This window comes from Polypterus senegalus, chromosome 7, assembly GCF_016835505.1.
Source record: "Polypterus senegalus isolate Bchr_013 chromosome 7, ASM1683550v1, whole genome shotgun sequence".
Classification (NCBI taxonomy): Eukaryota; Metazoa; Chordata; class Cladistia; order Polypteriformes; family Polypteridae; genus Polypterus; species Polypterus senegalus.
In genome coordinates, this window is record NC_053160.1 from 175,401,554 (window position 1) to 175,418,510 (window position 16,957).

Below are 16,957 nucleotides of genomic sequence, written 5' to 3' on the forward strand. Positions count from 1 at the left end.
AACTCTGCTAGAACGTATGCTGTCTAAATGATGTTAGTAGTGAAGGAGTGTGTAAGTTAAGGAAGGAGAGCAAGCTTGATACAGTATATTAGGGATGATCGTGGACTATTGTCTGTAATTTCATATTTGTTTGTACCTTGTCATTATGAACCATTCTAATTATTAATTTCTTGTGAAATAAATGTCATTTTTTTATACTTTCAGTGTAAGTATTTGAGTTTGGGTATGGCTTGTGAGTGCCCCCTACAGTCCATATATGATATGAAAGTCTCTACAAGAATGTAGCAAGTAAAGGCTGAACACAGGCATAGCAAATTAAGCAATTTAGCTTTAAACATAAATGCTACCTATAACTGCAGGATAATCAAAGTTGACTACATCAGTATAATTTTATTGATTTTATTTTCATCAGTTTGCCATACCACAAGAGCATAATATTCAGCAGAAGTGTTTCAAGAAAACACAACTGGAGCTCCTTTATACCAACAGCAATGTGCCTGCCTAATGCCTCACTGTGATTGTGACAGCCAAGTCAGTTTTATTTTCTTTCTTTCTAATTTTCTTGCTTTATAGTCATTCTGGTGTGTGTTCAGACCAAAATGTGTTAGTATATTTATTTATATACCCTTTTATTATTTATTAATTCAAACAGCTTCTGTAAAAAGTCAAATTCACCCTGGGGACAGATAAAGTTCTATCTATCTATCTATAAAGCATAATTAACCACCTTTAGACCACGCTGCTCATGTGCATGTGTGAGCACATATATAGGAGTGCTAATAACACAGGGACAGATTGTGAGAAATGTCGCCTGACAAGAAGTGGCTCAGGGAAAATTGATGCTGTAGGGAGACTGCTTAATTTTTTTAACAAAAACCTTATATCTGGTGTCCTCAGCTAGCATCTGCCGTTTTCTTTTTGTGTGTCTATTGTTAGATGGAATCAGCAATAAAATTAGATTGGGCACCAGGAACATCAGCAAGAAGTCTCAAAAAATGTCCAATAGGATTGTCTTCTTTTCATCAAAATGTAAGATACTGTATGTACTGTACTGCTGAAGACTTGTGGGTATGCAGTATGAGCAATCGAAGTGTAGGGTTTGAGGTGTACAGCTAGATAGATATATAGAGATGAAAGACACTATATAACAGAGAGATAGATAGATAGATAAATATGAAAGACACTATATAACAGATGGATAGATAGATAGATATGAAAGGCACTATATGATAGATAGATAGATAGATAGATAGATAGATAGATAGATATGAAAGGCACTATATGATAGATAGATAGATAGATAGATAGATAGATAGATAGATAGATAGATAGATAGATAGATAGATAGATAGATAGATAGATAGATAGATAGATAGATAGATAGATAGATATGAAAGACACTATATAACAGATAGATAGAAAAAGAACTATACAACAGATAGATAGATAGATAGATAGATAGATAGATAGATAGATAGATAGATAGATAGATAGATATGAAAGACACTATATAACAGATGGATAGATAGATAGATATGAAAGGCACTATATGATAGATAGATAGATAGATAGATAGATAGATAGATAGATAGATAGATAGATAGATAGATAGATGGAAAAAGAACTATATAACAGATAGATAGATAAGAAAGACACTATATAACAGATAGATAGATAGATAGATAGATAGATAGATAGATAGATAGATAGATAGATAGATAGATAGATAGATAGATATGAATAGCATTATTTAATAGATAAGGCACAATATATTAGATATAGCATTAAATAATAGATAGATAATAAAAATAATATATCTTTATAGCACCTTTCCTATGCTCAATTTGATCAATAGATTGATATGAAAGGCACTATATTATCTATCTATCTATCTATCTATCTATCTATCTATCTATCTATCTATCTATCTATCTATCTGTTATATAGTTCTTTTTCCATCTATCTGTGTATGTAGATGACGGTGTTTTTGTTAATTTTCTGCTCCATTTGTTGCTTATTCCGCTTCGGGTCGATCCTTTGATCTAAGTGGATTACATGCCTGAACGACTCAGCGTGCTATCTATGCTCCTCAAGAAGGATAGGATTTGGATTTTTAAAATAGGACCCTAAGCCTTCTCAACCTTATGCCTATTCACCAAGACAACGGCGCAGCTTCTCTGATCGCAGACACACACGCGTTTGCCACTCCAGACATGGAAAGTTGCGCCATTAGCTGAAGCGGCTCACAATCAAGGACTGCAAGCCCAAGACTTCTCCTCGTTTCCATGACAGTTATTAGGTAGCGTAGAAAGTGAATTGGCTGCTGTGCACCAGGGGGCTTTTCGTATCGCAGCATGCTTGTAATAACTGGCATTAAGACATCCTTGCACAGAGCAGGCTTTCCTACTTGAGTTTGTATGCCACACTTGGTATGACTTGTCAATTTCTGTGTTTAAAGTAAAGACACGGCACTTTGATCAAATTGTCTGTTTAACACTGGATTGTTTTGTTTTTCCTTTTTTTGTTTTCATTTTTCCAGAATGCCACCGGACACACCATGGATTTAAACAATTATGTATACATCCTGTCTTGGAGGGGTGAAGAAATAAGAAAGTTAGTCAGGTGTCATTGCCTGTAAAATGCCTCTCCAGCAGATCTCGGTTGTCCCTGTCAGGGAAACGGCCAGCAATGGAAGAAGTGCAAGCCGAAACAAAGAAAAAAAGGATTCTGAGGTAAGCTGATGTTGCTTTCAACAGCACTTGGTGTATTTAGTAGAATAATCTACTGCACATGATGAGATGAAGAAACTGTTACAGATAAGACAATATGATGTTTTAATGTCTGTAATGAAATTCTAGGTAAAGATATTAACGTTCATTTTTTGACTTTTCTAGATTTTTTTTTTTTGCCTTGATTTGAGTTGATTATTGTGTTAGAAATTCCTGCCCGTCTGCATAATGTGAAACCATCTATTAAAAAAAATAACCTTTGGCAGATGCCACGGCCCTTTACAGGTTGACATTGACTTGACACCCTCATTCAGTGTCATTGATTGATGAATGTTTTTAAATTTGTTATATAAAAACAGTTGGACAAAACTGTTGTGTACCAAAAGTTTGGGTTTTATTAGGCCCCAGAGAGTACTGTGTTAGGCCATAAATATGTTAAATTCCTATAGTTTTAATGGCTGTAAGCGTAAGGTGTGCTGTGCTGTGCAGCCTTAAGTTGCCCTGAAGCCCTAATGAACCCGGACATGTCTGCTGCTGCTGCCTTCATTCATTTGTTAAGTCAGCCTGAGGAGCTGAAGTGGTGGCTCATCCATCTGTGATGCGCCCCCAAAAACTGGAAAAGCGGCCTTGTAAAGTGTAACTACTCTCTGAGACCCCGTCGTTGAACTCTGCATTGACCTGTTTACGGTGACAGACCATTAAGTGTTGAATTTTACATCTGTGGTCACTAAATTGCAGGGCAGAGCTGTGCCAGGTGAAGCCCATTTGGAGCCCTAAGTGGGGTAAACGCATGTTGCTCCTCGTTGTCCTTAGCAGCTAATTGATATTATTATACTTTGATCACGTGTGTGTGTGTGTGTGTGTGTGTGTGTGTGTGTGTCCTTCTTGGTGTCTGGAGTATGGACCCCTTCAATAGCACAAGTGACACCCCTTTGTGTATCTACCGTAGACTTTAAAGAATATGCGCCCCTTGGTGTACTGAGTGTATACTTTTACTTTCATAAACAGTGCCCAGCGGTAGTGGTGCCCACTCAGTATCATAAGAGTTTGATGACCCCCGGCATTTACTTGCAATAACAGTGCACACTTATTATCATCACAGTCTGAAGACCAGCCCCTCGATGTCCAGAGTGTGTGTACTTCAGAAATACAAAAGATACCCCTTTGTGCATATACTGTGGACTTTAAGAAGTGGGCACCCCTTGGTGTACAGAGCAAGCGCACTTACTTTTATAAACAACACCCAGCAGGTAATGGAACCCCCTCAGTATCATCAAAGTTTGATGATCCTTCTCCTCATTAATGGTGTGCACTCACTCATTATCATTAGCACAGTTTGGCGACTGTCCTCCTCAGTGTCTGGACCACCCTTTGTAGAGATAATTAGGGTGATACTGTCCACATATCTTTTAACTTAGCTGAAGTTACTAAAATAATTCAATGCACAAGTTGTTCACCCAATGTTATTGATTAAAACTTAAAGCCAAAGAGCAGTCCAACAAGCAGAAATCCAAATAACAGCAGGCAATCCTATCACGTTTCATAGCCAAGTCAATTAGGAGTTCAGGTCCAACATTTCTTGGACATGTTTCTAGCACTCCATGTCCTGTTCTTAAAGCAGGAAGAACGCCAACACGCAGTGAGATTTCTTTATAGTATAACATGGGGAACAGAATAGGCATCTGATTTCTTTTTTTATTAGTATATTGTCATTAGTGTCTGTTGTAACTGAACAACTCATGAAAGTCCACCAGTGAAGCCAACCTTAAAATACATTATGATGACCACTGCAGGAGGGGTCTTCACAGCGTTTTTTAATCCCAAAAGCTCAAAGCAAATTCTATCTATCTATCTATCTATCTATCTATTATGTAGTGCCTTTCATATCCATCTATCTATCTATCTATCTATCATGTAGTGCCTTTCATATCTATCTATTTATGTATTATATAGTGCCTTTCATATCTATCTACCTATTATATAGTGCCTTTCATATTTATCTATTTATCTATCTATCTATCTATCTATCTATCTATCTATCTATCTATCTATCTATTATATAGTGTCTTTCATATCTATCTGTCTATTATATAGTGCCTTTCATATCTATCTATCTATCTATTATGTAGTGCCTTTCATATCTATCTATCTATCTATTATGCAGCGCCTTTCATATTTATCTATTTATCTATTATGTAGTGCCTTTCATATCTATCTATCTATCTATCTATAATATATTGACTTTCATATCTATCTATCTATTATGTAGTTCCTTTCATATCTATCTATTTATGTATTATATAGTGCCTTTCATATCTATCTATCTATCTATCTATTATATAGTGCCTTTCATATCTATCTATCGTATAGTGCCTTTCATATCTTTCTATTATATAGTGCCTTTCATATCTATCTATCTATCTATCTATCTATCTATCTATTATATAGTGCCTTTCATATCTATCTATTATATAGTGCCTTTCATATCTACATTCTACATTCAGGCCACAGGTGAAGCGCCCCCTGTTGGTCTCACCAGCACCTCTTCCAGCAGCAACCCAACTTTTTTCCTCGATGGTCCCCCATCCAAGTAGTGGCCGGGCCTGAACACGGTTAGCATCCGGTGGATGACCTCTTCTGAAGTGTAGGTGGTATGGCTGCTTAATTAATTAACACAGTAGATACTGTAGGGATAAAAAGATATATGGGAAAGCTTTTCTTCCTTCTTATTTTGATTATTTTTTGGTCTCTTGTTGTCAAGATTGAATGGCTGTGATGGTTGGGGTCGGCCCTACCTTCCCATTTTTGCTTTCAGGAGCTTCTTAAACCCAGAACCATCGATGAAGTACCCGAGGATGAGCCGGGCACACGCAGTCAGCATGAGCTTGGTGCAAAGTGGTTAAGTGTTTTTTATTTTAAATCAACAGACAAACAGTGTTCAAAAGTGCAGCGCATAGCATATGGTCGATAAATGAATAATCCAATAAAATAATGTGAAACATGAAGGTTAAAATCAATAAACAATCCCAATTAAAATGAGGTTAAAATTCCAGGCAGTTTCTTCTTTTCAGACAGTTACGAGCCCCAAAGCCTCTTTCTATTATCCGACATCTCTTCCCATCAGGACCTTTCAGCACAAGGAGAGGCCCACTGACAGGTGCAGTCAACCATTAATCCTGAGTTCAGGTTCCCACCACCAGACACTGTAGGACTTCTCCCCGGACCCCTCAGCCAGTCCTTTGGAGTCCTGAGGGAGACGGCGTACAACAGCAACTGTCCTGTGTTGCTAATTGGAGCGCCCCTTCTCCAGCCCCACACTCGAGTGCAGGCCTTGTCGATCACTTTCCCTGAGGTATTCGTCCTTACAGCACGGACTCCTTGCCATCATGCCTCTCTTAACCTCCGTCCCTTCTTCCTCTTTCTTGCTTTTTTTCTTTGATCTCTTTATTTTTTTCCTTTATAGGCCCTCTCAGAGCCTGCACCCTCCGGGACTCTCAATTAATTATTTAAAATTTAGAACGCCATGAATCTCTCTCATCATACTCACTTAAAGTCTGATGAGAAACTGTTCTCACAAGAACGACAAAGAGACATTGGAAAGGTTTGGGGCAGCCGCCCATATAATATTTCCTGGCTGCAAAATCAATCAAAAAGAACAGACATGTTCACACGACTGAGTCCAAAAAATAACTGACTCACTGCCTTAAAATGGCAGCACATTAAATATAAGTAGAGGAAGTGATGTCATCAGGGCCAGAACCAGCAGTGATATTATTGGTTGCCCCGGAACTGGGCGGGACTTCCCAAGAATGTTCTGCAAGGAATTGAGAAAGAGAGAATCAGTGCACTTCGCCACCTCCTGGTCAGGCGTGGAATTACTTGTATTCAAGCCCTTCAGTTGTCCCCTAAGCGTGCGTGTGTGACACTGTTCATTGTCAGGTATTTGGAAAGGATGAGCAATAAACAACATTTTTCTTTTTTAAACTTACAGTGGTGTGAAAAACTATTTGCCCCCTTCCTGATTTCTTATTCTTTTGCATGTTTGTCACACAAAATGTTTCTGATCATCAAACACATTTAACCATTAGTCAAATATAACACAAGTAAACACAAAATGCAGTTTTTAAATGATGGTTTTTATTCTTTAGGGAGAACAAAAATCCAAACCTACATGGCCCTGTGTGAAAAAGTAATTGCCCCCTTGTTAAAAATAACCTAGCTGTGGTGTATCACACCTGAGTTCAATTTCCGTAGCCACCCCCAGGCCTGATTACTGCCACACCTGTTTCAATCAAGAAATCACTTAAATAGGAGCTGCCTGACACAGAGAAGCAGACCAAAAGCACCTCAAAAGTTAGACATCATGCCAAGATCCAAAGAAATTCAGGAACAAATGAGAACAGAAGTAATTGAGATCTATCAGTCTGGTAAAGGTTATAAAGCCATTTCTAAAGCTTTAGGACTCCAGCGAACCACAGTGAGAGCCATTATCCACAAATGGCAAAAACATGGAACAGTGGTGAACCTTCCCAGGAGTGGCCGGCCTACCAAAATTACCCCAAGAGCACAGAGACGACTCATCCGAGAGGTCACAAAAGACCCCAGGACAACGTCTAAAGAACTGCAGGCCTCACTTGCCTCAATTAAGGTCAGTGTTCACGACTCCACCATAAGAAAGAGACTGGGCAAAAACGGCCTGCATGGCAGATTTCCAAGACGCAAACCACTGTTAAGCAAAAGAACATTAGGGCTCGTCTCAATTTTGCTAAGAAACATCTCAATGATTGCCAAGACTTTTGGGAAAATACCTTGTGGACTGATGAGACAAAAGTTGAACTTTTTGAAAGGTAAATGTCCCATTACATCTGGCGTAAAAGGAACACAGCATTTCAGAAAAAGAACATCATACCAACAGTAAAATATGGTGGTGGTAGTGTGATGGTCTGGGGTTGTTTTGCTGCTTCAGGACCTGGAAGGCTTGCTGTGATAGATGGAACCATGAATTCTACTGTCTACCAAAAATCCTGAAGGAGAATGTCCGGCCATCTGTTCGTCAACTCAAGCTGAAGCGATCTTGGGTGCTGCAACAGGACAATGACCCAAAACACACCAGCAAATCCACCTCTGAATGGCTGAAGAAAAACAAAATGAAGACTTTGGAGTGGCCTAGTCAAAGTCCTGACCTGAATCCAATTGAGATGCTATGGCATGACCTTAAAAAGGCGGTTCATGCTAGAAAACCCTCAAATAAAGCTGAATTACAACAATTCTGCAAAGATGAGTGGGCCAAAATTCCTCCAGAGCGCTGTAAAAGACTCATTGCAAGTTATCGCAAACGCTTGATTGCAGTTATTGCTGCTAAGGGTGGCCCAACCAGTTATTAGGTTCAGGGGCAATTACTTTTTCACACAGGGCCATGTAGGTTTGGATTTTTTTTTCTCCCTAAATAATAAAAACCATCATTTAAAAACTGCATTTTGTGTTTACTTGTGTTATATTTGACTAATGGTTAAATGTGTTTGATGATCAGAAACATTTTGTGTGACAAACATGCAAAAGAATAAGAAATCAGGAAGGGGGCAAATAGTTTTTCACACCACTGTATATTAAAAAGAAACAAAGTAAACCTTGTTCAACACAATTAATTAAACAGATAATTCAAAATTCAATGCATAAAATTAAAAATGCTTACCACAAATGATCCATCCATTTTCTAACCCGCTGAATCCAAACACAGGGGTCTCCTGGAGCCAATTCCAGCCAACACAGGAACCAATCCTGGGCAGGGTGCCAACCCACCGCAGGACACACACACACTCACATATCAAGCACACACTAGGGCCAATTTAGAATCGCCAATCCACCTAACCTGCATGTCTTTGGATTGTGGGAGGAAACCAGAGCGCCCGGTGGAAACCCACGCAGACACGGGGAGAACATGCAAACTCCACGCAGGGGAGGACCCGGGAAGCGAACCCGGGTCTCCTAACTGCAAGGCAGCAGCGCTACCACTGCGCCACCGTGCCACCGTGCCACCCTTACCACAAATGATACAATCCAAAACAAAGAAAAGAACAGAAAAACTGAAACAATTTATGGAATGTCACCATAATTTTTCTTAGCCAAAAATCCAAAAATGAAAAGCCTAAATTCCTAAAGATAACAAGAAAAATTCAAATAAATTGAATTGATCACCTGAAAAATGACAAAAAAGTGAAAGCACAAAGGGATCTGAAACAACACAACTGCAGAAAGCTATGTTTCAAATATTTTATCTACTCTCTCTCTATATATAAAGTCCTAAACCTAAAAGTGCAATGATTTTATGTGACGTTTTCTGTCACACTTTAAATTGGGCTTATTTTAAGACCTACATATATATGTTTGGTATCATTCTTTTCAGAATTTATTGAACTTTAATGTGATGTTGTTAGATTTTCAGATTATTATTCTGTTTTTAAATTTTAAATTAAATAATATCAAGAACTCGTGTCCCGCGGGACGAGACTTTGTGCCAAGAGATTTAACCTCCGGAAATAAAAGACAAATAGTAGGACAGTTGCTGTACAGGCTTTTAAATGTTCAAAGCGCCATGCATGATGAAGATCACACGGCAGCTGCAGCAGCAAGCCAGCAGCTGATCGAGCAAAGGAGAGGTAAAAAAATGTATTTGTTTTCCCATCGTGCCACCGTTTAAGAGGGGGTTTCAGAGGAATATCCGCGTCTCCTTGGGTGTGTTCAACCCCCTTTTCACAATGCGAGTGGCTGGCGCGTAGTGCAGGCCAATTATTGGAGTGGGTTGGCGAGCGAAACAAGCAGGGGGTAAGCCCCCTAGTCTTTAATATATGTATTTATTTGATATACGTATATTTTTTAATATTCATTTCTACTCCTATTTTGGGAATTTGAATTGTATTTGACAATATTAAATTATTCTACCATCTTATTTTTATTTATAACGTCTCGTCTGTTTCTGCATACCATGGCTAAGCCTTTTGTCCTCTTTGAATTTCTTTTTGCCGTCTTCTTTGTTCGTTTTTCATTATAGTTCATTTTTTTCGATCCTTATGCTACTGTTATGCTCATTTATTATTTGTCTAATTATATATTTTCTGTCACTCTATTTATTTATCATTTAGTGTCTATTGATGATATCCTGTTCTCTGATGTTCCATGTATTTTGTGGGTGGATTCCTAAGAGGCGGTTCTACCTATCCATCACTTTTAAAGGTCCACCCCCCAGCCAATAAGGGCAGGCTGGGAAGTGAAGTCCCTTTGCAGTTCATTTGTTTGCTCAGGTGGAGTTTGGTTGTCTTTGTTAGTATTGCTTCCTTCTTTGTGTTTTTGTTGGATTTGTGATTATTTTGCTTCTATTTAAGAATTGCAATTTAAGACTGTGTTTGTGGACTTGTTGTTTTCGGACTGCGCCTTGGCAACTCCTTTTGCCTCCTTTCTTGAGCTTTTGAATTCTGTTTTTCTTGTTTTATTACAGAAAGTTCTTTAGGGGACTCTTCTCCTCCAAAAAAAACAAAAATACTTTCTCTTATCTGCCCAGATGCTTTTTAATGTGTAATATCTAATTTTCTTTTACTCTGAGCTTTAACAGCTCTTGGGGTATAGAGCCTTCACTTAATTCTGTGTTATGCTACTTTATGAATTTTATTGGAGTGTCCTCCTCACCAGGCCTTACTGATCAATGTACTCAGTGTCCGATGGTGGACTGAAGAGAAATACAAGGCTTCACAAGGGTGCTAAGTTAGCATTGTGAATGCTTGTGAATTGTGATGGACGCTGTTTGTTAATCACTGGCTGCGTCAAAATTATGTTAATACTAATTGTACTGCTATGTATTTATATGGTACGTGTGTTGAACATGATGCTGAACAGGTTGAGACATTCCTGTAAATCATCTTGCACATGTGAAGTATGTTTTGCGAATAAATTGTTTCTGCCATTCAGATGTTAACATAATTTTGACTCACCCTGTATTATAGTTTTCATCTGCATCCATCATGCTGTTTACTGTGTTCTTCATGGGATAATCCGTCTTTCTCCACCTCATTGTTTTGCTTTTCTTCTTGTAATTTGCCATTGGGCCAGATGGAGATTTCAGTTGGCTTGTAGCATATAAGTGTGTCAACCAAAACAAAAATTGAATTTCTTCTCGCTGTTTAGTGTATGTGCTGCAATGTGCCTGACGTGTGTTTGCCATTTTGTAGCAGGACAACATGCAGGGGATAGCCTTGTGGCAACATGATGAGTTAACATAATCAACATGTGCCCTTTTTACTTTCTTGTATATGAAGTCTTGGGAAAAATATTGTAATCATCCAAAATTTTGATCACGAGATTTTGATGAATCTCGACGTTTTAGACCTCCCAGAATCCGATTTACTTTCTCATAGGGGAAGTATTGTAATTGTCCAAAAATTCGATTTTCGAGATTTTGATGAATCTCAATGTTTTAGACCTCCCTGAGTTCGATTTACTTTCTCATCGGGAAAGTATTGTAATCGTCCAAAAATTCGATTTTCGAGATTTTGATGAATCTCAATGTTTTAGACCTCCCTGAGTTCGATTTACTTTCTCATAGGGAAAGTATTGTAATCGTCCAAAACTTCGATTTTCGAGATTTTGATGAATCTCAATGTTTTAGACCTCCCTGAGTTCGATTTTCTTTCTCATAGGGAAAGTATTGTAATTGTCCAAAAATTCAATTTTCAAGATTTTGATAAATCTTGATGTTTTAGACCTCCCTGAGTCCGATTTACTTTCTCATAGGGAAAGTATTGTAATTGTCCAAAAATTCGATTTTCGAGATTTGATGAATCTCAATGTTTTAGACCTCCCTGAGTTCGATTTACTTTCTTGTAGGGAAAGTATTGTAATTTTCCAAAAATTCGATTTTCGAGATTTTGATGAATCTCAATGTTTTAGACCTCCCTGAGTCCGATTTACTTTCTCATAGGGAAAGTATTGTAATCGTCCAAAACTTCGATTTTCGAGATTTTGATGAATCTCAATGTTTTAGACCTCCCTGAGTTCGATTTTCTTTCTCATAGGGAAAGTATTGTAATTGTCCAAAAATGTGATTTTGAGATTTTAATAAATCTCAATGTTTTAGACCTCCCTGAGTCCGATTTACTTTCTCATAGGGAAAGTATTGTAATCATCCAAAAATTCGATTTCAAGATTTTGATGCATCTTGCCATTTTAGACCTCAGAGTCAGAAAGTATCGTTTTTGGAATTACGTCTATGTGTCTGTCTGTGTGTGTGTATGTAAACATGATAACCTGGGTATGCTTTCACTAAGGTCAATCAAATTTTGCATACAAATATTAGGTACAAAACATAGATTTCTATCAACCTTTGAGCTTTTTCTGCCAACCAGAAGTGGTACGTTTTTATTCATGCAGCTGGATAGTCTGATTTATTCAACTTTTCTTTTACAGTAATTGTTCAATATATTATTAATTTATTGTATTTGTTGTTGATGGTTCTGTAATGTACATAGTATAAATACATATTCATTGTTTTGTGGTTTACTTCTCAAATATCCATCCCCATATCTGAGTATACGAGAAAGTCAAGGGGAGACCACTCCTGATTTTTAAACTTCAGGACTACATTCTTTAAGATATGTTTATTGTCGCACATGGACACACCGGACTCTGTTGATGCTTACAATACCACTCCCAGGCGAGAGGGGGCACCCACGCTAACTGTGCAGTGTTACCTCTTTCTTCCTCTGCAGTGCTGAGAAACCACCCAGTGAAGGCTGCTGAATCCCATCCAAAAATTGTCTTCTGGTCCAAAACTATAAGTATCGATGTCCCCAGAAGGAATGGCTTTAAATTGGGAACAGTGTTCCCACATGTCACTGAACCTGATCCACTCAACAGAGCCTTATTTTTTAGACAAGTCAAATAGGATATTGAGGCAGTGTTTGTGCCTGTTTTCTTTTCTTGCGCCTACAAGCGCTTATTTCAGTTCACATATTTGTTTCGTTGACATTAAACAGCGTGGCCCAGTTGATACCCCAACTTTTTCTGAGGACTTCTGAGGAGCAAACATCTGTCACCACACCCTCTCAGTTGCAAGAAGCAGATCATAGAATGTTACATAATTTACTGTCAAATAATGCAAAGAGTATGCGACACGTGTTTATTTGGGCTCAACCACATGCATTACCTGGTAGCTAACCACCCATACAATCAGATTGGGAATCAGACTATGGATGCTATGAATGTAATTAGGCTGACCCGCCTTTTAAGGCGACCGACTTTTAAGTTGACCACTTCTTAAGGCAATTCAATATGTAGATCAATTTGATATTTTATACAAACTCATTAATTTGGTTATATTGCATTTGAGCGGTATTACTTTATTACTCGTAGTTTCTGTTATTTTTGTGATGAAATGTAAACTTTTTTTCTATATTGAGGTCGCCCTTTTGCACCCCCCTGATATTTACTACGCGGTGAGGCATTTGTACTCCATCAACATTAATTATTTCCACAGACATAATTTTGTCTATTTTTCCAGTGCATCGCGCACAAAAGCAAGGGAACGATGGGAGCACCAGAACTCTGCTCACATCATCTCGATTCGTACCGCAAGCTGCAAGTAGTAAGTCTGTGATAAGCGGAATACCGCTACGCTTTCCACTCACGGGACGGAAGGACAATCCCGACCGCTTTTATATAGTAAGAAAGAAGAAGAAGATATCGCACAGTCTGGAGTAGAAAATCATCTTTACCTGGAAAAAACGAAACTACAAATCCCATCATGCATTGCAAAATGGACGGGGCGTGTGTGAAACTCCGCGCCTGCGTAGGACTCACGGGACGGAAGGACAATCCCGACCACTTTTATATAGTAAGAAAGAAGAAGAAGATATCATACAATCTGGAGTAGAAAATCATCTTTTACCTGGAAAAACGAAACTACAAATCCCATCGTGCATTGCAAAATGGATGGGGCGTGTGTGAAACTCCGCACCTGCTTAGCACTCACGGGACGGAAGGACAATCCCGACCACTTTTATCTTTTATCGCCAAGCTGTCAAATAAACGAACCACATGCTGTGGCACAGCGTAAAGGGACTTCGTCTCTGATGCTGTCATCCAAGGTTCGATCCCTGAGAGGGGAGCAGTGGAGTGTATACGCCTGATGAGCCCAATTAAGGGCAAAACATGTGTCACGTACTCTTTGCATTTTTTGACAGTAAACTATGCAACATATATATATATATGTATATATTGTATTGTATATATATATATACTTCGCCCTCGTAGTAATGGACAGTGAGGAGGGCCCTGCCCGGCTCCCCACTCCTGGCGTCATGCTTCCCCTTCCCCTTGGCCTGCAGCCTCTGTCTCAGATTTGTACGACTATATCGCTCCTGCAAGTGAACAATGGTTCTTAGCGCAATGAAAGAAATCAAATGGAATGTTCAAGCAAAAAAAAAAAAACCCGATCTAAATCCATTAAGTGGTTCTCTCGTGAAAAGCAGACATACAGATGTTGGAAATTTTTAAGCCATTTCTTAGCGAGCACCTATGGGCCAAGGGTAACCTACATTCCAAATTTCAAGTCCCAAGTCCTCATGGTTTGGGAGATTTCGTGATGAGTGAGTCAATGGTATTTGGCTTTTATAAATATTGATATAAATTATCCTGTACTTGCTAGACAACGGCAGGCTCACTACCTCAATGACAAGCTTGCAGCCCCATCTCACAACCAGTCCGTCAGCCATAGCAGACTCACGGCCCCAGTGATGCATTGCATCCCCTACACGATTGTGACGATGCGGGTTCTGGCTCCTTGCCTCCATCTCTGTTTGGGAGCCCTTGAACCCATGGTGATAATGTTACCGAGCGAGCTAGTCAGTGAAGGCAACAATTCAGCAAGGGGATGGTAAAAAGTGCAAAAGTGCTTTTATTAAAATCAAATCAACAAAACAGGTGTTCAAATAAATAAAGTGCAGTGATTCAATGTCCAAAATAAATAATCCAATAAAATGAAACGTGGAGGTTTAAAAAACAATAAATAGAACAATCCTTTAAAAACGAGGTTAAAACGCCCAACAGGAAGCAGTCTTTAAAAACACAACAATGACAAGCCTGGTGCATCTTTTCTGTTAGCGTCTCACCTGCTTCTCCCAGTTAGGCTTTGCAGCAGGCGAGACGCTCTCTGCAGCTGCCCTCTTCAACATGTGCACGAGACTGGAGACCTCCCGATCCCTGGCTTCGGTCTGGCACTCATCCCGGCCTCGGAGACTTGGCTTCCCTGACAACCAGGACGCTCATGCCAGGGAGTTTACCGCCCAAGCCTCCCGACTCCCGCGGCCTTCTCGGCCTTACGCGGCAAGCCATCCTTCTCTGGTCACTCCCGCTACCTGGTCGCTCAGCGGGAGCAACGACAACTCCAAACCCTGGGTGTAGGCCTAACACCCAGGCCCTCAACTGCTGCCTGCGGGCGCTCGTTCGCTCGCCCACACGCTCCGCGTGTCTGTTCCTCTCTTGCACCACCTTGCTTCCTCGCTCCCTGTAACCTCCGTTCTCTCTTTCCTTTCTCTTGTTCATTTTTTTTCGTTCTTTTTTTCTTCCCCAACCGACTCGCGCTTCTTTTAAAGAACGAGGGGCCAAAGCAGCTGCAGCAAATTAGCCACGGAACAATCACGGATGTGGGCAGTCCCTCACCTGTGCACTAGGTGAGAAATGCCAACACCGCAGATCGCCCCGCGGCTTGCTACGCCCCCTCACGAAGCCGCAGCGAGTGCCGGGATTGTTTATTTAAAAACTGGCCCTTACTGAGAACGCTGTGGACCCGCCATACCACAACGATGTGCATGTCAGCCATAGAACGATCGATGATCCACGGGGCACTTTAATTTGGCCAGTGACCTGGCCCATTTTCTCATTGTCCCCTTTCCTTAAGGACGATCCGATCCCAGTCGCCGGCCCACAGCTGCGGGTCCATCCTGACAAGGAGGATTATCGATGCCTGAACTGAAAGGGGGAGCCGAGGCAGAATGAAGTCGCTGCTTGTGTGCTGTGGAATGGTAGCTCCCGCTTTAATAAATACGCTCGCTATTCTTGTTTTAAGTTGATTAATAAAGTTGGTTGTTCCAAAGCCTGAGGCTGAGCCTTGTCTTTCGGGTGCAAGACAGTGACTCACACATCTCAATATTTGTACAGTGTGTATATATATGAGGCCTTAATATTAGGATGTAGCAGAAGGTTATTAAATAGACCATTTTTTGTGATGTTTCTGGTCTCCCAAGGCAGCTGACTTTACCTTTCAGAGTTTATGAAGTTACCCTACGCTTCTGATGTCAGCAGTTGGACGGACGCCTATTGCCAAACATGCTTGTGTAATCAGACCAGCAATTTTTCATCAGTAGCTAAGCACCACTCAATTCAGCATTCCTTAAACAAAATAACTCTGGGCTTCTAGTTCCACGGAGTCGTAGACGCTGACTAATTAGTGCACAGATAAGGTGTATTTTTCTTATAGCATAATTAGCTGATTTAGCATAGAAAAGGAATAAAATGTCTTTTGTAATTCTGCCTAAATAAATAAACAGTATAACATAAAGGACTGGGGCCGAACTGGGTACCATGCTTAATAAAGGAGGTCAAATCAAAAGGAAAAGAGAGCAACAACAAAGACGTCTTGGGTCCTTGCAAGTTTCATTCAGGAATGTCTTCTCGGTTGTGGTGATTGTTACACCATGTATAGTACGTGTGGTCCAAATGGGTGCCATCTTCTGGTGGCTCAGTGGTCTAAGTAGCCCCCAGGGCAGAAGGGCCAGGAACTCTGGAGTCAGCCCGGATCTGATTTCATTGTCCGTCCCAAGGCAAGTCCTCTAGTCTGTGGGGAAGAGAGAAGAGGTGCTGCCTTGTGGTTGATTGTCCTACCAGGACAGAACCTCTCAGATGCTCCCCAAGTGCTCACGTGCAACACGTTGTAAAATTCTTTTCAACATTTTTTTTTTCTATTCACTTTTAAGCTTTACAAGAAAACTTCTACTCCTTCCTCATACAACTCCACACTTCCTCAGTTCTTATTCGATTCATCTTCATATCTTATTTTGGAGAGATTTTAATGTTCATAGGAATCCAGGAACTCTAACAAACCAAAATTTTCATTTATTTTCTAGCTGGGCATTGTCTACCAACAAAGCACCTAGAAAAACAAACCATGACTATTTTGGGCAGAT

General features: G+C 39.8%; 1 protein-coding gene across 1 annotated transcript in view; it reads left to right on the forward strand.

Moving 5' to 3' along the window:
- Nucleotides 1-16,957, forward strand: part of march1 (membrane-associated ring finger (C3HC4) 1) — a 493,069-nt gene that overhangs the window by 295,497 nt on the left and 180,615 nt on the right. The window contains exon 3 of the mRNA XM_039757996.1: nt 2,540-2,732. Coding sequence (XP_039613930.1) covers nt 2,640-2,732 — 93 coding nt within the window. The 5' untranslated portion in view covers nt 2,540-2,639. The remainder of the gene's footprint in view (nt 1-2,539; nt 2,733-16,957) is intronic.